The sequence below is a fragment of the Spodoptera frugiperda genome, chromosome 15 (assembly GCF_023101765.2).
Source record: "Spodoptera frugiperda isolate SF20-4 chromosome 15, AGI-APGP_CSIRO_Sfru_2.0, whole genome shotgun sequence".
In the NCBI taxonomy this organism is placed as follows: Eukaryota; Metazoa; Arthropoda; class Insecta; order Lepidoptera; family Noctuidae; genus Spodoptera; species Spodoptera frugiperda.
The window spans coordinates 11,176,330-11,199,573 of record NC_064226.1 but is presented as its reverse complement, the minus strand read 5'-3'; the positions used below and the strand labels follow the sequence as shown (position 1 = coordinate 11,199,573).

The following is a 23,244-nucleotide window of genomic DNA, read 5'->3' as shown; positions in this document are numbered from 1 at the left end:
TCACACTTTTTATGCAATTTCAAACATTTCAAGGTAGTTAGTATTTTTATTTACGAACAAAAATACAAATGAAAATTATATTTTATTCATTCATTATCACGATAAATTACACTGATTACAAGTAACACGATATGACCAGATCCCCTAGGAGACATTCGCTACAACATCCGTGAAATCGGGTTTAAATTGCGAACTACATTAATAATAAATAAATTCACGGCCAATTTTAGAAATTAACCAAAACACTAGGGATCTCATACATTAATACTTAATTAAGACATAATATTTAAAGTGAGATTACAGTCCATTATAATTGCATAATAATTAAATTATTGCTTACAAATGTCGTCGCGATTACAAGTCTATTATTGCTTATTAGTTTAATTAACAATAATACTTTAAAAGAAACATCGCATCACAGCTTTTTGTCCAATTTTAAATTAGGGCTAGGAACGATTCATATCACTATAATAAGTCCTAAATTATTCTCTATATAGATATTTGCTTATATAAATGCTGAGCTTGCTTAAGTTTGGAGCAAGGCAGGAATGTGTTCGGCCGCGACTCTCGACTACTTAAACAATGTTAAATTCACTATATTTATTAGAATTATGTTCCTCCATGGTTCCAACCGAACATACAGTCGTACTATATCTCGTTAGCAAATGCAATAAATCGAGTATGGTGAACAAGGACATGTATATAAAATAGTGTTCAATACATTAATACATACTACCATAAAATCATAATATTTAACAATTGACGGGCCAAGGTGATAATAATGTTGACAATTTAATTTACACTCTAACTTTTGTGGACAAAGGTTCATAATCTTCAAAGTTACGTCAACAACGACTATAAAATACGGCGTTTCCTATTAAATGTACGCGTCCACAGGCGTGCATCGTACGTATCGCACGCAACAGATTTTAGTTTGTCTTGCATAGAAACTCATACAACTGTGTTCACTGATCCGCATCGTACGGACCGCATCATCGGCAATGCCTACATGCGATCCGTACCGATGACGTCATACGGAATGCGTACGATGCGTACAATGCGGACCTGTGGATGCTTACCTTAATACGAATACTGGCTATACTTATTTAATCTTCACTAACAATACAATAGACTTTTACTTTTCATTCCGCTTATGGATCTCAAATCAACACCTGAAGATGTTCCGTGGATGAGCGAAACATATGTCGATTGGTTTGTTGCATCTCGTGTGTGTGTTTTGTGTTGCACTTCTGCTGCATGAGCATTTAATACGGGCGGTACTGCACACCGCATGCTGAAATTACATTTATAAGCGGAACGAAAACTAAAAATCTATTGTATTGTTATGCTGGGGCCACACTAATGGAATATGCCATTTGATTATAGCGATAAATAATTGATGTTTGTACGAACATTTAAAGTTCATAATCGTTCATTTGTTTTCAAAATCAATGGCATATTCCATTAGTGTGGCCCCAGCATTAGTGTAGCATGGATTTCCGCAAAGTAACGCCTGATTCTATTCTATATAAATATATTTAGTCTTCTTAAAGTGAAGTCTTAGATCATATTACGGATTTAGCGATATGAATTTAGCTGACATCACCCACTTTTTCAAAGCATTTTAAATCATTTCAGACATTTAATAACGTTTACTATTATTTATAAAAAGTCTAGATAGGTATTCGATTGATAAATACATAAATATCACAATTTGAGTAAATACTTCTAACAATGTCTGCTTTGTATGTTTATCCAGCCGTCACCGATCGGGGTGCATAATCAATAATTTGAAAATTAAGAGAATAAGTAAAAGAGCGATATAACTAAAAATTGTCCTTATTTTGTACGGTTTATGGCACATTTTTCTTTGTAGAGGTATACATGTTAACTATTTCTTTATTAAGAGAATTATGTATTGTTTAAAAGTTTTTTTTTTAATAAAGGGTAGGTTTGGTCATGTTACTCTGTTCTTTTTGCGAATACATCGATCATGCACCCCGAGATTATAATAATGAGGTTGGGATCATTGAACTCTTGTTTACATAAAAAGTACATAAATATAAATAATCACCGTGATTTTAATAAACTATAAAATAAATATTGTCTTAATTTGTTTTTACCAAAACAAAAAGCTATGTAAGTAGACTGAGGAATTAATACAAGAAAATATAATATCAAACAGTAGTTGTTAGCTATGTAGATGGCGCTACTGGGGCATAAGATCCTGTTCATTAACTTATTGTTTTAACTGCCCAAAGGCCTGATATTTTCAAATAGATTTTTTATTAAGAGAGCTTAACATATGGTATGGAACGCAGATCTACGCCAAACGCAGACTTATCAACGTTAAAAAAGACATAATATATTTTCTTATTATTATGTCTTATATGGCATATGAGAGAGAGGTTAAGCTCCAGTAGTGCCTCTAGTGGTAATTATAGATAGTTAGACTTCTGAGTTATACATATTTCAAGAAAAAATAATAACTACAACAAACCACGGTGAATATAAACTTTATAAACAGACCCACGAACCTAAGATCTGTATTATTCATTGATATAAATTATAAATGATAGGTAATACATGACTTACATCTAAAAAGCTATTTCTTTGGGAAAAATAGGAATGCTTTGTAAGTCCCCCATTTCAATACATGCAATATAAACTATTAATTCGCTAGATGTTCTCACAAACGCTATGGTAATACTTGTGTTGCGTACTCTACTATGAGTAGATATATCATTGCTTACTCATTCCATTTATTTAGCTGCAACTTCTACATAATATATTATGTACCTAATAACCAGTGATCGGATATTCGGATGCATATTTGCCTAAAGTTCCTTTTTGGTTAGATTATTATGGAAGCGGCTTCTTAAAACATATTTTCTTGCAATATAAATCCTATTACATGTTGAAGAAATCTATAATAAATACAGTAAATTTAGATTTTTTCGACACAAAAGTGCATTCCATAATATTATCCAACACACTAAGTAAATATTCCTACACCCGATTTGATTCTATAGTAAAAAACTAAATTTGATGAATCCGAAATTCCGGGATTTTTTTCAAGTGTTGGTTAATATGGAAAGTGCATTCCATATTAACCAACACTTTAACTTTAGGCAAATATGTATCCGAATAATAATATCCGATCATTGCTAATAACACTAACCTGGTACCATATTTCTACCCAAATTTTTGTGCTGTATCATTTCCAAATACTTGCATATTTTTTCAAAATCTAAGGCTTTTGTCCATGTAGATATAGATGCACATATTTAGGTTAATTCTCAAAAGTGTAAAACCACTTTACGCCATTTTATAGTACTGTTTCAGAACAGAGTTTGCAGTCAAATCTGGCTCTGGCTCTGGCTTAATTCCCGATTTATCTCTTGCTTCAGAATATACTGTTTTCTGAGACGAACGCGTTATATGTGCTGTATTTGAAGTTCAATTCCAAGTCATTACCATTATGTACTTTCGTCTATCTGTAGTCGAGTACGAGTTTGCTTTATGTTGAACGAAAACGAAACGAAAATTCTGATTGGCCGGCCACAATGAACCAACCAATCAGAGCGCCGAACGCGGTCTCGTTTTGTTTTCGTTCAGTGAGCGAGTTTGGCGCTTTGATTGGCCGGCCGCAATGAACCAACCAATCACAGCGCCGAACGCGGTCCCGTTTCGATCTCGTACTAAAGCCCCTGTACATATACGCATAGACTTTATACTGACATACACATATTTGCTGTTAATTTCCATGTAACAAACAAAATTTTCTCAAAATAGCGGATAATTTAGCAGATTTAAAAAGATATTTAAGGGAGGAATGTTGTCACTGAGCAAGCACTATCAAAGTTCTTGAGACAAAGGGCTTCTTTACAGCCATAAGATTATTCACTTAAGCCTAAATGTTTTGGGAATGATGATACAAATAATATTATGCTCATCGTTTACAAAACTACAGGATTGTTTACCAACTCCACGCACATGTCTCTAACGACACGACAACCAAATACTTACATTTATAAACTTGTAAATTGACACGAAAACTACTCAAACACCGTCTTATATTTAAAAAGTCCATTGCCACTCATGTTTAGTTTGTTACCTCTTGTTTTTATTACAGACCCGCAGATTTCCTTCATTTTTGATGAAATACTAGTATAAGACATAATAGTCCTTAGTTTCGATCCGTAAACTAAAACATCAGAGTGGTCATAAAAATGATTGTGCACTATTGATATTGAATGATAGAAGTGCGAATATAGACGAAATTGAAGCAAATCCGTGGTCAATTCATCTAGCAAAGTTATTGAAAATGTCCGTAAACTGCGTTTGAGATGATTGATCGACGCCATCTTTGTTTCTGTTTACGCTGCACTTTCTTAGAAGTCCTTTTGAAGTCTCGGCGTGGGCCAAGAGGTAACGAGAGATGCTAGAGCAGTTTCCCGTGAGATCAGTGCGTGGGCAGCGCGAGTCGGTCTGCGTGGGGGCGCGCGCGCAGGCGCTGTGCCAGCCGCGCGCGACCCGCCGCCACCACCGTCGCCAGCGCGTGCGCACACACCATCACCACCGCGCACAGCGACACGAACCCAAATGCTGATCCTAGTTACAAAATAAGATACGTTTTTACAATTCCCAGGAATCACTTCAGGCTTCAGTAAAATATAAAGAGTAGGAACATGAGCCAAATGGCATATACGCAAGAAAAATCGAAGTAGTTAAATAGAAAAAAATCGTTATGCGTTTTTGACCGGTTATATGGCAGAAGATTAGGTGAATGCATTGCTATCCTTTTTCATTCTTCAAAACAAGTTACTCACCAGGTTTATTCCAGTCCAGAGCTGGGTAGATAGCTGGTAATCCAATCCTGTCAGTACCACCAACAGCCCAGTAGAAGGCACTGAAGACACCGTACGCGAGTCCCGCGCCAGCACTGTACAGCGCATGCGCAGCCCGCACGGGATGTGACGTCACCATCAGCTCGATCACCATCACCAACGAGTTACCACCGTGGACTAATACGTTGAGGGTGTTGACCTCGTGGATTTCTGGAATTTAGAGATGATCTTATATAGGTAAGAAATTATTTAAAAACTAATCCACCCCTAATGGGCTTTTAGCTGCCGCTATAGAATACTAGCAAAAACCAGGCCAATACACCACTGTCTATCATAGCCGATCAAAAAAAGTCATTTTTGAAGTACACTATATTTGTCGTCTTTAGTCTACTGTATCGGTCAAAACATTAAACCTAGGTTTATGTTATGGTCTGCATCTTTTCTGTAGATATCAACATCTGGAATTGATAAGAGAAGAAAGAACAAGTTTCCCATCTTTCTTTTCCGATTCTAGACGTATGATCGTAAATTAAAACGGAAAACTTATAATTACGTGTGTTTTATAGTCATAAAAAGCACCTTATATAGCAAATGGTTGTTCACTACATTCTGGCGTTATGTTGCTCTACTATTTTTATAAGGCACTCGTGTTTTATTATTATTCTGATAAAATTGCTATAATGAAAATAAAAGGTGCACCTTAGTGCTTATTTTAATTCTTCACTAAACAGGGTGTAACGAAAAGGATATATTATACGTATTAACTATATAAAGGCTTCTTTCTGTATCCTTTTTAGTACCGTATTTTATTAATCTAGTAGGTCAAATATACAAAAATACTTACTAGGATCATGGACCAGAGTCCAGTAGACGAGTGAGATGACGAATGCGAGGTCGGTGGCGATGTTATGTGACAGCCAATAGGCGCGACACAGCAGCGGGGTGCGCACGCGCCGCCCCAGAGGAATCGGGATCTCATCCTCTTCGTATGCTGTAAAAAGTAACATAAGGCTTTGAAAATAAATGTCAGATTAGGTTGTTCTATTATAAGATTAAGATTCATATCATATTAAAAGATTAACATTAATGTAATATGTTGAAATCCAAATCCAATAGATCGGTACATTTTATTTTGTATCAAATAAATGATATATTTCTATAGGAGTAGGAGATTTCTGTAGGAGTATTAAAATAACAAAATAAAACATCGTTTTGAAATAACTTATTAAAGTAACAGAACATTTGCTCAATTTAGTAGCAAATATTAACAACACTATATTTACATATTTGTAACTCTAGTTAAAAAGGGACAGTTGAAGTCAATGCGTGTTCCTGTCAATCACAATAAATACACAATGTGGATGGATGACGTCTGCTCTATTTGCCGTCAATACTTCTCAAATACCCTCAGCCGAGTGTCCGGACGCGTTAACGAAAGTGAACGTTGTATATTAAATCCTTTTATGTCGCACAATTGTCCGCCACTTGCCATTCAAGTGGACAACGAGAGCGTCTACAATTTTCAACAATGGCTGCGGAATAATACCCACTCCCTGTGAGCTTGGCTCCGATGGAATGAGGAACCAATAAGGATAATTTGAAGCACAATGGACAGCGGACCCGCTCTGCTCTGATCTTAATTGACGCGAAATTGTTACCAATCAAGAGTTCGTGACCTCTGTCGATAGCATGCATCAAAATGTTATCCAAATGTCTTATTTGAATATAAATGCCCTTGACAGCATCGATACGAACAAATAAGCCAAGTATCGAAAGCCAACCAATAATGACGTTATTAAAACTTTTCATCTAAATTGATGAACAGTCTAGACATGTCAGCGTAAACCGTTTTTATTGACGGCACGAAAAAGACAAAACACGTGTTCTATCGATCCCCGGCGAAGATGTTTATGTGTACGACATGCGATTCAATGATTTAGATTAATTGATTCGCGTGAGGAATTACGTCGTCCAAGGAAACCGTTTTGTGTAATAAACGGACCCACGCAACACACTTGACATTGAAGAGTTCGACCTGTCCACAGTTTGCCGATCACTTTCTATGTTAGCTTTGACAATGAGCGCCAAACTAGTTTTAGCCTGGGTTGCTGGACCGCAATTGTGTCAACACAGCTTAATGGCTCCAAAGCACGAAATCTCATTTCGTGGTTATATGAAGTCTTATTTCAGCAATTTCAGGAACAAAATTATTGTGAATGAAATTGGATTTGCGGTTAGCGCGTACAATTCTAAGCATTTTGCGGCAATTAAATAACTCATGAACGTGGGAAAACAATTGATGATATCATATTGTTGTTGATAAGGTAACGGGCGACATTCACTGTACTACACGTGTCAGATCTTGAAAAGGAAGTTTTGTGTACAGTTGAGTGTTTACCAAATACCCGCCTACTCGGTTACCTGCCATACTCTTCAATATAGCAACGATAGTATAAATGTTACAGAAGCTATTCTATTTCGCATTTCTGGCGGCGCCACTGTCGGAAAAGATCCTGATGGTCAGTTTGTAAATTGTATTGTATCTATTTAAAAAGTAAATACGTGCAGGGAGTCTCAGTAGGACTTTTATTATTTCAAGAGGTAAGTAGCATGCATCATTATTATACCTACATATTTACAAAAACATATAGACTAAATCTAAATATAGATATCTGAAACGGCTTACATGATCGATTTTTCCTTTTTCACTAAGTTTGCTAATTTGATTGGTATTTTTACACGGAAGATTGTAAAAAACACGAGATTAAAATAGATTTACGTCATGTTGTCCCGTACGCTATCAAGTCAGCTGCAAGTCTAGACTAAGTCATTGAACTTGGCCTTACAATGTAACTAATTGAATTGATTGCAAAATGGACTTATATTTTTTGTGCCAAACGTAAGACTTAATATTATTGCAAGCAGTTATAAACGATAACTAGTAGCATTGAAGTCAAAGTTTCGTTGTAAACATGTTCCTATCTAAAATGGAGAGACGTGTTCAATTGGATTTTGTAAATATTTTGAAGATGGATGTCTTGACTGTTTCTAATGAAATTAATTTATATTTTCGAAAATGCTGATCGATTTTGGTTCGACAAATCGTTGTATAGCTTCTAACTTCCAATAGGTTTATCATTTTATTATATTTACTTTACAATCCAAAAGAAGACAATATAATTTCATTACGAGTATGGATTATTAGCGCATTAACCATAAATAAACTTACTAGAATTGCATTTTTGTGATCTATATCTGATTACAACGGCTAGGGCGAGTGCTGACTGCAGTGCGATGAGCAGGTACCCCCAGTTGGTGAAGTAGATGAACCACTTCATGTAGTTCAGCTCCGTTATAGGTCCATCGTAGAGCCTCGGCAGACGCTGGCACGCGAAGCTCGCAATACCAGTCGATATCACCGAGATGAAAAGTAGCCATCTGTGTAAAAAAGGATACATATATTATGTAATTCATATACTTAACATTATTAGAGGGCTTGTAATATTAGCGTATTATATAGCGTCACCCCGCATTGAGCAAGTGTGGTGATTAATGCTCAAACCTTCTCCGTGTTAGAAGAGGCTTTGCTCAACAGTGGGCCCTCATAGGCTGTTGATGATGATGATGATTGTAATATTTACTCTGATTAGTTATGTTGTGAGTCCCATGCTCATTTCGCTTGCTGTATAATTCAGTAATAACAGCCTGTGATAGACCGAAGTCCTTGACTATGAACTCTTATAGATATATAACTATACATAAGAGGTTTTAACACAATGTCCATCCTTTGGAGGCAGAAGTTAGTAGTTGCGGACTACGTAACGGGTTTACCGGGTCTCCGGCTCGAAAAGTAGGAGTAGAAACGGAGATGTTTTAGTCAGTAAGAGTCAAACACTCCCTCTTGCCTTACCCAAGGTGGGAGAAGCCATTGGATGATTTCCCCTCTCATAAAAAAAAAGAAAGTAAATTTATGTAGATAACAGATATTATAAATTATTTACAGATAAATGTTCAATTCATAAAAGTTTTACATTAAATCAAACAACGGACACGTTCTATCACATTTATGAATGACTTGCAAATGTCCTCACTTTAATAAATCACTTATAAGTTAACTACTGATACGCCATTGATTTAATTCCATACTAATAAATATGTTTATTTGTCCGTTCATATAATAACAGGGACGAAATGTATACACTGCTGTGTTATAAAAGCTTGGGTCTGCTGCTCTGTATGCACTTTAAGTAGCATAATATTAAAAATACATTACCTAGTTGAAACATTTGATAATAATAACTCTAAACGTTGAAAATCTTTATAACTTACCTGTATATTAGATATGTAGTGGAGGGGTGTGGACTAGACTGCCATTGGCTGCAGGCGAACTGGTGCGCAGGCGCATGCTCGAGGTTCAGCGCGCGCCGGCTCGCCTGCCACATGCGACCCAGCATCGCTGGCTTGCATGACTTTTGCATGGCTACAGAGAAAAAAGGAATCTTTAAAGTAAGTACAAAACGAAAATTCATGAACTGATATTATTGGAAATTACAAAGTTTTATACAAAGGCCCACTATTATGGAGAGCCAAATTATTCTGTCTACTCTCAGTAATGAGGAATAGGTACGATGCAAGGAGGACGATATCGGAAAATCATTTGTTACTAACTTCAAATCACCACTAAATAAGTTACCTGGCATCTCACACACAGCTGACACAGACATCGGCTAGTAAAAAGAAGACTCTAAAATGTACTAATTTACTAAATAGTAGCATTTATTGCCTACAGTTTTTACAGCGGGTTGACAACGGCACGTCTACATAGGTCGTAACATAAATTCTAATTGTGGCCGCTCAATGGAACTGCGTGAGTGGTAGACAATCGATTTTATGAAATAGGCACCACGTCTGTATTCCTACCGGTCGTTATTATATATTTAATAGGTATTGACGTGTCTCGCCTCCGCCGCTAGGGGGCGACACCTTGACATCGTTCCTTCTAAGAGGACCGTTGAACGACTACTGAAATACGGGTACATACGTTACTTCGAAAGCTTTTCAATTATTTGTAATATGTTCAAGGTGACAACGTCATACATGTCGTTGGTTTACTCATTTTCTTTCTTATAACGTATTATTATGGAGTTTCCATACTAGATAATTTAGCTAAGCGCTCCTTTTTGCTGTTTCGCTAACCAAAAATAGATAAACATTATAAAAATGTTATGCTGTCCATATGCCTGTAGCTTTTGTAAACTTTTAACAAATATTTATTTTAATACTGTAGCACAGTGTAGCATGCAGCAGGAGTCACGTGAGGCCGCGGCGCTAGCTATGTTTTGCACGCGATCAATAAAGGCATTAATTAAGAATACGTTATGTGGTCCGATGTTGCGATAACGACAGAGGGGAACACTTCGCTGTAACCAACAACGATCCTTTCAATGCAGAAACGTTTAAATCAGATCAAATGTCTTCCTCATAACTGCTCATAATTATCAGTTAACTAGATAACGGAATGAAAGTAACATCTACTCGATGATTGCATTAGCGAGCCAGACATAATATAAATACGTGCATAATGTTGCCGTAGGTAAGTACTAAGTCGATACTAGTCAATGGATGGATTGTTGTCAACTCGTGCATTACTCGTGGCTACATTAATTACGACGACGAGATTAACAGTCTAAGATTAATTGATGTAGATATCTACGATGGGTACTAGGAGCGAGGTCAATGCACAACAAATTGTGAGCCACCTGCGTCGATTGGCCAGAGCAGCGAGTGGGCGCACCAACTGTTCGCAGAATAATCACTAATTAGTACGCAAGGTCGTGAGGGTTTGTACAGGAATTCGCCTAGACCCTATTTGGGCCATTGCCTACATTGACTGATTGACGGCTATGTTTTCGTTTTCTCCTAATTTTCTCTCTATACACACGTTCCATTTCCACTATCAATTAAAGTTGAACAATGCCCTATCAGTAATAAAGTATGGTGCGTCTAGCAGCATCCGGAACAACAAAAGAATAAAATTTTACGACTTTATGCCGTTAGCAATATATAAAACAACCATTTATATTGTGATGACTAGTTGTCATTTTATTAGCATGAATTAAATTAATTGTGAATGCGAATGGTGTTCCATGGTGTTCTCAATGGAGGTGTTTTCAGGCTCGTTATAATAAAACAGTGCAGAGATTCCGATTCGGTTCGCTGGGTGCCCCTGCCATTTGTGATAGTGATCTGGCCTCACACAGGACCATCAAACACATACAAATATGTAGTGCACCTAATTCATAATACATGTTATATTAAAATATACCATACCTGAGCAACATTTTGTAGTTCAATTGACTACAATTTATTAGGTGATACTTTCTCATATTTCAAGTTGATATCTAACTTGGAAATAATAAATTATTCAAACAATAATATGTAAATATCATGGCTTCACGATTGAACTCATGACATGCTGACATGTTGACAATGTCATACCGTCACCATAATGTCACAATGAGTTTCGGAAAGTCAAAGAATTTATTCGGAGAAGCATTGTGCAATACCATCGACAAGATGCACGAGACAACAACATTATCTCTCCTCTGATTTTAATGATTTTTATTCTGTTCGTAATACATTGGAAATAAGTAGCTACTTATTAAAGTCAACGTTTCCCGGATCAATGGTTAGTTAGTTAGTACCTAAGGGTTTTGATTTTAAAAGTTATCTCAATACTCGTTCTAGCAAAAATCACATTAATAACAGTTGTAGGTAAAGTTACGTACTTGTTCATAAAACAAAATTTGCAACATAGCACAAATTAAACTGATGAGATACGAGAACCTTTTTATGAATGATGTGTACCCGACACGGATTACGTGTATTCATAGCATTCACTACAAAACGTACTCAATGGTAGTAGAAACAATAATGAATATTTATATGTGCAACAATGTATTTATCTAGACAGCGGGCAGACTGGCGAGATAGCCTTGGAGTCAACTCAGGCACCTCAAGCTGCTATAATATGCATTCCATGTCATTTCCTACATCCTATCCATGTTTCATTATGTAATTAGCAACTTATTCGGCTATCCCCAAACGGCTTAACCGAGGTTATTGCACGCGTTTTAGACCTGAGTACTTGTATTGAATCTAGATTCTTCAATGGACCTATTTGGGTCAAAGAATTAATGTAACGGCACAGCTGGTAAACAAAACTTAATATAAGGAACCTATTTTATTATGTTGTTTATGTTGTTGTATAACACGATAACTTTTCTTTAAAGTAGTTGTGTTTAAGCGCTTTAAGGCAAATTATTTACGTATGTACGTGTACTCAATACTTATACATTTTTACATAATAAGATTATATTAAAGCAATAAGATTATATGTTGTAAGTCTATGTTGTTATATTAATTGTGACCTTCAATCATAAACATTTTTGTCATATTTCACTTCAGCATTAAGAAAATGAATATGTGTAAAATTTTGTTTGTCTATTTTAGTGCCTATTCATGATAATCAATAGTTTATATTGATGCACTTAAATGCACCATTTGTGCACAATAATAATGGATGAATATAATACTAATTCTTCTCAGATGACATTGAAATATGATCAAAATCTTACCTAACAATTGAGCGAGATAAATAATAGTCATAGCTTTAAAGACAAATAAAAAGGGTTATTAAAAGATGAGAGAAAAACAATAATCATTATATGACAAGATGACGTATGTTAATCAATTTAATCAACATTAAGATAATCAGCGTGTTTTCAGTAGTTCTGTACAATTGAGCACGGAGCACGCACAGACACGGACACGTGTAGCTTCATATTATTCTCTCGTGTCGTGCACGTCATAATATTGTTACCAATAAATATAGTAACGTCATATTACTCGTAACTTGTTTATTTCGTTACACAGTTGCAAGATAACGGGCCTATACTGATTTTATTATAGATTCCGATACATTATGTGATTATTTTGATCGTGACGTCTGTTATTTCCCGTAGTGTAGAATATGATGTTGTTGTATTATTTACTTATACACAATTTTTTATCATATTGATTATTTGTTATGACCATTACAAAGCAGTAAAACTCGTCTTAAAAACAAAACGGAATTAAAATGACGTCAAAAGCCTCCTTGTAAGGTCAATGCACAGTTTAAATTAAAAGAAAATCAATACTACCTCGGGTCATAGTAATTGGGGTCGAGAATTTCAAACTAGTTCAATTATACTGAAAGAAATTGCCGTCGTTAACAATAGATGGAGTAGTGGAGTAGGCGACTCGATGGGAAAAGGAGAAAGAGCCCTATTCAAGCAGAAAGTTCCTCATTAGTTTATGGGTGGGCTCGGGAGACTAGACTTGAAAATGGGACATTGGAAATAGGACAGTTGAGGAAGAAAATTTTTTTTTAACTGTTATCTTACTGACTGCAGCGAGAGGAAAATAAACTAAATTATGTGCAGTAAACGTAGAAGTATGTACAAGGCATATATTAAAGCATTTTTAAATGTTAATAACAGAAGTCTGGTCTCGCGAATTTTTAATAGGAATTGGTTTTCTATCTGTTACCATAGGTAATAACACAGATAGAATAAATTACGTAATAGATTTACGTAATAATAGAACTGAGATTAAGTTTTACTTAAAAATCGTGTTGATGCAAAAGTTATATCATATCTTAATATGATACATGTAGCTTTTAATTTAGTAGACACTATGTAACATCTCATGTAAATAGGCGGTAAGCTTATTGTCAGACACCCATTATAGAAACATAGTACGTTGGGGTTTCCTTAATAGATGTTTAGACAAGTGAAAAAGAAGTTTACAATTTATTATTTGTGGGTGCATAACTAGATTATTTACATTGATATGTTTATGCATGCATATGGTGTCGTTGTGACTCATTTCCACATTATTTGGCAATGGGGCTACAGGTCACTCACCTCAGGTGCCGTATTACGGTCACAGGACACTCTAGGCACAAAAATATTGAGTGATAAATGAAATTGGAATACTAACTAGTTTTATCTGGAGTTATCTTAGTGTTTTTAAAATGAATGGTTGGCGCAGTGGCTGGGTGATCGAATGTACTTTATTCTATGCAACTTGTTGCAGGTAGGTTCGGATTTTGTATGTTTTTTTTGTGTGAGTCACAGATAATTATCCCGGGTTTAGGTGTCATGTTTCTGTTATTTCCTTCCTAACGGTAAATAAAGGAAAAAGAAGATATTTCACTGATACTGAGAATAAGTATGACATAGGTACCGGATCGTATTTTGTCTGCGAATTTAAGACTTATGTCATGTTTAGTCTGCCGAGGCTAGCTTGAAGCAAGGACAGGCGAATTAAATCAACTTAGTGGATGTTTGCCAATCGCCTGCTCAACTACGGTAAACATTTATAAGCGTATCTCTGTAGTATTTCGACGTCATGTGATTTTATAATTTGTTAAGTATTCGTGTTCATATATTACTTAATCAGCTGACTCTTTTGCACCGAAATTATTTGAGAACTAGAAAAGAGAGGTAAGCAAAGAGTATAATTCATTTGTTCCTCTACTCTTCCCTCAAGTGTCGTAAGAGGACTACACATTTCCCGAAGTCCGGGTAACAGCGCTCTTTGATAAATCTGAACCTTTTAAATCGCGATCTCCAACAAGCTAAGCGTATAAATTCCAGCAAACCCTGTCAGGTAAAGGAGGCCTACAGCAGAGTCGATGATTTACAAGAGATGAACAACCCATAGAATATTTTATGCTCATTAAGTACGAAATGTTACAGTATGTTAAAGAAGGTGAATTGGTTGCAAAATATTGCCGCGTCATCATCGTATCGTTGTTCTATTAATGAGAATTTCGATATAGAAGACATTGACCAATACCAAAACTTTACCTTGACCAGGATTCAACCCAATACTCAACTAACAGAGAGTTTTCAAGTCCGGTTTTTAGTGTTTAGGCAGTAATTGCCGCACTCAGAGGCGTTTAATGAATATTTAAACTATTCCTTAGTAATGATTTTGTATCGAAAACAATAAAATTATTGATGAGGACTAGGTTAAGAAACTATTAAATTACTCTGAGTACGGCAGTAAGTTTTTATTTATTACATAAATAAAAATTACTGGTCAGAAAGTGCGTCTACTTGTTGTTGTAGTGAGCATTTGTGTATAAATTATGAATTATATTTGGTTCTAAGAAGAATAGGGAAAACCCGTAAATAAAAACAAAACAGAAAGTTATTTATTAATGTTTTAAATTATGGATGCATTCCTGTGTGTCAACAAGATGAAATGTTTATACGTTGCCCATTAATGGTGAGTATTATGTAAAGGTATTTGCAATCGTGCATAATTAGGAATGTTATTTGAAAAATGATACTTTTGTTGTTCACATCTTAATAAGATCTGGTTATAGTTTTGCTAGGTTTATAAATGCTTAGGTACTTACGTGTGTGTTTGTGAAGCATCTGAATTTATTCATACAAACCGTTTATATTAAAATAACCTAGTTCATAATATAATATACGTAAATAACCTCTTTCTATTAGCAAATTTTCCTACAATAGATCTTATAGACTTTTGGCCAGCCTCTCAATTCATCCTAATTGTGTCTGTTTGAAGAGTTTTAGTTTTCGATTGAAAAAGAGTTAGCAGTCATTGGTGATTTATCTATTGGCCATTATAACAATTGAACGATTTGTTCGGCGTCGTAAACGTCAGGCTAAATGCTCCGGCGGCGGTGACAAGTTACATGGCAACAGTTTCGATCAAATAGGCATTACATCCTACTCCTGTGCAGTTTCACCCGCTCCTATTGATTGTAGCGTGATGTTTTATAGCATAATTATAGTCTTCTTCCATAAATGGACTATCCACCACAAAAATAATGTTCAAAATCGAACAAGTAGTTTCAGAGATTAGACCGTTCAACCAAAACTGAAAATAATAAAATAGTGCTTAACGCTAGATACTGTGCAGATTTTGCCTGTCTTATATTTAAAAGGTTATGAAGGTTTTATCCGACACTAATAAAGAGTTATTTGTTTTAATTATTTATTTCTTTTTTTACATAATTATAATAAACAATAATTAGCAGTGCGGCTCGCGTAACGATGTTTATTTTTTACGCTTCCACGTGTAAATTGCTGAACCGTTTTTAATATATTTCTGTGTGATATTGATGTTCTATAAGATAGAAGAACATAATTTTTTTGTGAAATTAACATGACAATAGTAAAAGAGAGGAAGGGCGGTATGGTTAAATTGTGATTAGTTATCCACATCCAAAACACCAGAGGCGTTACAAGTGCGTTGCCGCCCTGTTGGGAGTTAGAAATTTAAGAGTTGTTGGGGAATTGGGAAAGTGAGTAATTGGGCTTCCTGTAACATTAGTCACAAAACGCAAGCGTTGTTTCACATCGGTTTTCGGTGAGGCCGTGTTATCACTCCGCTTGAGCCGGGCCATTGGTGCAGAAGCATGGCTATCCCACACTTGAATGTAGGCAATCATATTTTCTGTCATCTATTATTTTGCCACTGTAAAACTACAGAGAGACTGAAAAGCCGACGTTTTACGTGCGATATTCGTTTTATTCGTGTCGTAAACATGGTTGCTTTCAGTTTAAACGTTGATAAATTGTCACGTGACGTGAGTATTGAGTAGTGAGTAAGTCACGAGTACTTACTAACTGTACTCCGAGTATTTTTGACTCACATATGTAACGTTAAACCTTTTTTCAGAATAGATAGTCAGAAGTGGTCTTAGTATCCACTATCTGTTTTTTACTACAATAAATAGTAACTGACGATTAGTATTAAATACATAGATACTGACGTGAGTATTTTTATTTAGTTTCTGTTTCCGGTGCCCTTTCTTACGTATTTATATACATACACAAGTATGCACATTGCACGTACCTACGAGTATTACCTATATCATTGTGCCTTTTAACCCTAGACGGGATAGGTAGAGAGAGGTACACATGATATTTTAATATAAATTTCATATTTTCTTAGGTATTACGAGTCCGTTGATAAATGGTCAAGTAAATTAGGAACCTGTTTAATGCACAAAAAAACAAAGAGGATTTTTCTTACTTTATTACAATCTTAAAAGTTCTTTAAGTAAGTAATCTAGGTACGTATGCTGAAAGCGAACCCCTGGCACCGAAAGGAGGCAAAGGGTAACGGTAAGATAATGATGGTGAAGGTAAGTAATAGCAAAGAAGTAGAGGCTGGTGCAATAAATAATTTGTTTTCTTGGGGGAATACCGTCGCGACGTTTGTAGGAAATCGACTGCAGTTTATCTTTAGGACTTATTTCCCCATTGATTTCTAGTAATGCGGTAACTATTATCGTATTTCGTACCTATTATGTGTTATATTTAAGTTTTAATGCTATGTACGCATTGTCTAGGTGTCAAGTGATTATTTTTTCTAATGCCACGAATAATCTAGATTTAAAGCGTACTCGATATACTCGTATCTAGCTGCAGACCACATACAAGGTCTCCGGCTCGACAAGCAGGAGTAAGAACGGGGTGGTAAAAGTTTGACAATCCTTCTCGCCCCGCCCTAGACGGGAGAAGTCATTGGATGATTTTCCTCTCATAAAAACTTACCACATACTAGTATTTACACGTTGATACATACATTATAATAAATGATTTTCACAATTATGTAAGAATAGAAGTACACAATTACACGCCCACCGTTCTGTAATAATCGCTGTTTGTAAACGACCATTTATGACGAATTTGTCAAGAATACAAGAATCGACTGTAGTCATAATTTGCAAACTGCATTATCGTTCAGCAGTTGTTACTTGGAAGCTAGCGGCAAAATCACGGTCGGTATACTAATTCTTAAAGGTGTGTTCTTTATAATTCTATTTATTTTTTGTTTAAAAAGAAATTATCGAGATATAACACTTAGGCCTTAGGAATTTTTTTCGATACAATCGTTACTAATCAATAGTTTAAGTAATCATTAAATGTCTCTGAGTGTGGCAGTAAGACAATGGAGCTTGATGCATCTGTAGGGATATAAACAGTTTAGGACACAATCAATACACTACACTACAATCACAGTCCTATGTAACAGTCCCACGGACTGTTAAAATAACTATTGTATAATAAAAAGAAGTGGATGTACCTATATATATTTCATTTTATATTTTATATATTCTTTCTTGGGTCCCTCAATGAAATCAACCAGAGAATAGAAAGTGACAAAGAAAACATAATAAAGAACATTTCGAAATCATGTAAACTTTTTTCTCGAAAAAAAATATCTTCCTGCATTGAAGAAAGTTTATCAAAAATATTTGGGTCATTGCAAACTTTTATTTAGCTTCGCTTGTTTGTAGGTTAAGGTTGGCTTGTCCAATCTAATTTTGCAAAACTTTCTCTCCATCAGGCTAATTTAAACTTCGTTGATGAAGTGCGTCGCTCTCTGATTTTATCTCCTTCATTCTTGGGTGAGGTGGTGGTGGAGGTGGGTACCTGTCTATAGATGACCAGATAACGTCAACTAGCTAAGAGGAATGGTACCTCCATAAGTTTCAATTTAGAAATTTGACTCAAAAGATAGGACTTTAATTATATCGACATTATTTAACGTTAAGACATTGTTGTCGTCGTTTTTCGTCTCAAGAGTGGTAGTCAGAGATACACAATTAGGTGCAATGCAACATAATAATACCCATTTAACATATAACAATTTAAAATTTCAGACGCCGTTCTATTACTAAGTTCTTTCTAAAAAAATCAAACCCAAAGTTCCCTGGTCGGTAGTCGCGCTTTTAACAAACGATTGATTAATGTCGATTAAAATAAATTCGTGAAAAGTATCGGTTCCTGCGTAAAACACCAAATATAATTTCGAACAACGTAACAAATAGATTTAGAAGAAAATGCTATCAAAATATAAGCGGGTCTTCATTGTGTAAATAAAATCAGGAAGGTTCAATTTTCAAGCTCGTTTCATCACAGAATTCAAGAGGCATGGAAATCATTTGGACCATTTGTCGCGCAAAACGAATCTCGTTGAAAGGTTCGTGCAATCTATCTCCGGTATTGGATAAGTGTTAGCTCAAGATTTCAATTCACACGCACTTCAAGCTCGCCTTTTAAGAAGATTGAGTGGAGATTTCTTGTTCTAAAGTTCTTACATTTTATTGATAAAGGAGAATACGAGAGTAATTTGTTGTTAACTAACTGGTCTGACACACGTAACAAATAAATAATGTAACAAATAAAATATAATGATTGCTAACATGCCGATTGTCCCACCCAAAGGCACTAGATGGAATTAGCTATAGGATTATGTAATTAAGTACTAATAACACTAACATAGCATATAAGTATTTTCTGTTACTAACTCACTAACAACACTCTTTTCTGAAAATGTCGGCGAACGAAAAAAATGGTAGGTACGTATCAACAGTAATTAGCATTCTATCGATGATCAGCTAATTCTATCGATATGCCTTATTAAGTATTGTTAATTTTACGCCATATTAATAATAATTAACAATAGTTGTAGGATCCAAGATATAGAAGTTATACTAGTTCGAAGATTCATCATTTTCATACATTCATTGCTTTCTAAAGGTGCTGGAAACGCAAAATGATGATTGATATTGCTGTATATAGAATAAAGTATCTCATGCAATTTTGATTACAATATGAAAAGTTTTCGATGTCGATTTTTCTTCTTTTGGAGTATCTGCTATTGACCCTTCCCGTATCGGGGGAAGCTATTTCTCCAAATGGCTAGTTCTATCGAAACGTGCCATTTTTTTTTCATTGGCACTTTTAATAAAGGCCTAAAAATTTATGGAGATTGATCTGACTGATAGACTATGGGAATGATCTCTTTTATCTGTCAATTACGCTGGCAAAAACTTCATCAATATACATCAAGTATTTTATACTACCTTGCCTATCACATCTGATGTCCTTATATTAATGTTTGAAAAATATCTCCTTGTTATTCATTGGTACTTTATACATACTCGCAGATATTTGTCGGATAGTATCTCATGTAGGTTCTTATAAAAAAAATAACTATTTTTGTATATAAATAGGTTAAAATATCATATTTAATTTGCCTGAAATTTTTTAAGTTATCCGCGTATGTATGGATTTAGATATAGAAAATGCGTAAAATGCAATTAGACACAGAACGTGCATGAGTCATATATATGTACAATCTTTACATAATATATAGGTATACATACTATACGGAGTGCAAAACATATCTTAATTAGAACTCACACATATCCAATTTGGGCAACTTCATCTTTCTGGAAACGGTTCGGGATTCAAGTCTCGGTAACGACCGGCGGCGGTGTATCAAGATACCACTAGCACACTAATAAAAACGTTTGCAAGGAGTTCGCATTACGTTGTTTTTGAACGGTGAAGAATGTGTACGATTCGTAGGTATATCGCGATGTTTTTAAAAGGAAAACAGTGCATTGATATGTGCGACTGTGCGCATGTACGGGTTGGCACTGCGGAGCCGAGTCGGAGCCGAGCGGCAAGTAGCGCGGCCGGGAGCCACGGCGTCAATATTAGTAATAACACCGTCCTCACACGATCTACATTAGAATTAATTCGTCCGATAAGTGTGTGTCCCTCGTCGCTCCTTCTAGGCCATCGACAATCACGCCGGATCAATGCCACTATACGCCTCACCACTATCGACGTGACGATTAATAGTCGCACACGACACTTAATGCGAACAAATGGGTTCCTAATTTAAGACAATTGGCCAGCCCGCGAAACTATTCGTTGACCTATAATGATGAAATTTTTAATTTATTATTACCTACCTTTTAACGCAAAAGATGGGACAACAATACGCATTTAATATTAATAAGAAATAGGCAACTTACCCAGAATCAACAGATAAAACCGATAGGTAATTTCTGCATATATAATTATTAATTTTTTTAGCGGCATCGTTACAATGTCAGGAGTAAATTATACACGATAGAACTTTGTGCGATCCGTAAGAGAGGTAAAGCAAATCTACAGGAATAATTGCATTAACCGGTAAATAAATTTTCTAACAATGTAATAAAATAACACAAGTACTCAATAAGTAATCAAATCACATAAAACGTCTGAATCGCTCATATTTTGCACGAGAATATAATGGCACTATAGTGATATACCTAACGACATGCATTTACTTAATAGAAATTAAGAAAAGTTTTATGAAACTTACCTGTGTCCGCACTCTTCTTCATAGGCATTATGGCAACATTTTTACACATTTTTACAGCTAATATTATTATGCACTTTAATAAATTAATGTTTAATAATTTAAAATAATATATTTGTTACAAACTTTGGGCTAGTTATCGTAATTTAGTTAGAGAGTGTTTTGTTATTTAGTGTGGTGTATTATGCTTAGGTGCGTGTGGTCTGCGGCGCGCGTAGCCGCGACTGCAGCGTGCATGTGCTCGCCGTGGCGGGCGCGAGCATGCGCTGTCGGAGCCTCGGAGTCGCGCGACGCTCGCACCACCGGCCGGCTTACACATCGCCGCACCGGCCTCCGCTACGTAAACATTTTCGGTATGTAAATACCGGAAAAAATATGTTACGAAGTTTCGAAACAGTTACGTTACTCAAATCTTTAAATGTCAAATTCGCGAACAGTTTAGTAACATACGAATTAACCTTGAGATGAATCTCAGTAATAAATAGTTTTGCGAAAAGTGGGGATCATAGTTGAGCGAATGTCCATCAATGTCGTGTTTGTAGGTTGGCGGTGTGTAGTGAGTCACCTGGTTTGCGGGGACCACGTGTCTGTACCTGTGCAGGGTGCACGGTGGGCACGGGCCCCTTTGCAACTGCATTTTGTTTAATAATTCACTGACCGTTACACATTCAACGAGCCGATGACGGCCATCTGCGTATTGACGTTCATTCAATTTTATAACGGCACCTTATCTTAGAAAAGAATGACGTTACACTCGTAGAACCGATTATACCGTAGATTAGATGGTTTATGTAAATCTGAACATACACGAGCGTAATTTTTTTCTTTTTACAATCTTAACATATGCGTAACTTTTTTTTCTTTTATCTTTGTGTAATGCAATCACAGTGATTCGGTTCTTTTCACCCCACTCCATTTTAATATCGCAAAATATTGTACAATGTATTGGCGCCAAAATGAGAAAACAATATAAAAAAAATGACAGATTCGAAATTCAAATGTAATATTTTTTATTTTTAAGTGTAACAGTATTTATGGCCAGACTAAGTAAATCTGCAACATGTTTACCTACGTACATTTAAGATGTGAGAATTTTTCGTTTGGTAAAATAGTGGTGTTTCAAAAAAAAAATCTTTTTTAAAGTTATTGTAGGCTCTATTTTAGTCATTAAAATGTAACACGCAAAGAATAGGTAGGTACATACAACTAGATACATATCTATCTACCTATTTAGGTATTTTTCTTATGTAAATATCATACGATTTACGATTTATTTAGACATTTAATCGTGTGAGGCTCAGGTTGTCAAATATATTTATTGTTTATCTTCGTAGATTATAAAAATAATATTACCACGTGTAAGAAGTATTAAGCATTGAAATATGCTTTAAATGTACTTAATTATTATTAAATACGTGAATTTAAGGTTTTTACGTTTAAGGTTTCGAAACCTTTTTTTCCATACGTTTGCTTGTATGCTTGTTGTAATTATTATTGGTAATTGTTTGACTATTACTTGTATTTACTCTTAAAAAAATAAACGGCGGCTTTGTGATACCTAGGTAAGTGTTGTATACGAACTCAGACTAGTAAAATATAGAAAGATGTTAGATCTTTCTATACAATGACTAATCATTGCAATAATACTTATATATCATGATAATACCTAAATCATCACTGAGAATTTTCGAAAACCGAAAAGCTTACTAATATTTTGACCCCACCTGAGATTTACCACTTGACTAAGAAGACAGTTAAGAAAAGGGTCTATTTAAGAAAGATTCATAGAAATATAGGTTATAAAAATTTCGCTTTTTTAGAGGAAAAATCTAACAAAAGATATAGAGGTAGGTACCTATTTATCCAATCTTCAAAGGAATCTTTACAAGTCGGAATATAAAGGCGGAGTGCGAATCTAATAAAGTCCTTGGCGAAGGGTTGTTCTGGCCATTTTCCAAGGATCCTGCTTTATGCGACGAATTTGGTTATGGAGAGAAATAGGATGACGTCACGATGTCTGATTGTAATATTCGATTTTTGTATTCGTTGTAATAGTAAGCGGTCATGAAGTACAATTTGTATCGAGATATTGCTAATCTAAGCATTCCTAATTATGTTGAGAAAGGGCATGGCA

General features: G+C 35.4%; 1 protein-coding gene across 4 annotated transcripts; it reads right to left on the bottom strand.

Annotated features, from left to right (window-relative positions):
- Positions 1 to 69: 69 nt before the first annotated feature.
- Positions 70 to 21,457, bottom strand: LOC118278825 (protein rolling stone). Of its 4 annotated transcripts, XM_035598200.2 has the most exons (7): positions 11,181 to 11,259; positions 10,610 to 10,647; positions 9,180 to 9,330; positions 8,080 to 8,288; positions 5,695 to 5,841; positions 4,833 to 5,060; positions 70 to 4,614 (listed from the first exon to the last, which is right to left on the bottom strand). In XM_035598200.2, the coding sequence occupies exons 1-7, from the start codon at positions 11,234 to 11,236 to the stop codon at positions 4,466 to 4,468; spliced, it is 978 nt and encodes a 325-aa protein (XP_035454093.1). In that variant the 5' UTR covers positions 11,237 to 11,259; the 3' UTR covers positions 70 to 4,465. The 4 variants fall into 4 exon arrangements, with proteins under 4 accessions (XP_035454093.1, XP_035454111.1, XP_035454103.1 ...); XM_035598218.2 differs by lacking the exons at positions 10,610 to 10,647; positions 11,181 to 11,259 and adding an exon at positions 21,114 to 21,457; XM_035598210.2 differs by lacking the exons at positions 10,610 to 10,647; positions 11,181 to 11,259 and adding an exon at positions 20,779 to 20,937.
- Between the last annotated feature and the right edge of the window lie 1,787 nt (positions 21,458 to 23,244).

Coding starts and splice junctions, on each gene's coding strand:
- LOC118278825 (XM_035598200.2), bottom strand. CDS start 11,236: ATGAGAAAGTATCACCTAATAAATTGTAGTCAATTGAACTACAAAATG. Junction 9,331..10,609: donor GCTCTGGCCAATCGACGCAG/GTGGCTCACAAT, acceptor TTTTCTCTGTAG/CCATGCAAAAGTCATGCAAG. Junction 4,615..4,832: donor TCTGGACTGGAATAAACCTG/GTGAGTAACTTG, acceptor TTTTGTAACTAG/GATCAGCATTTGGGTTCGTG.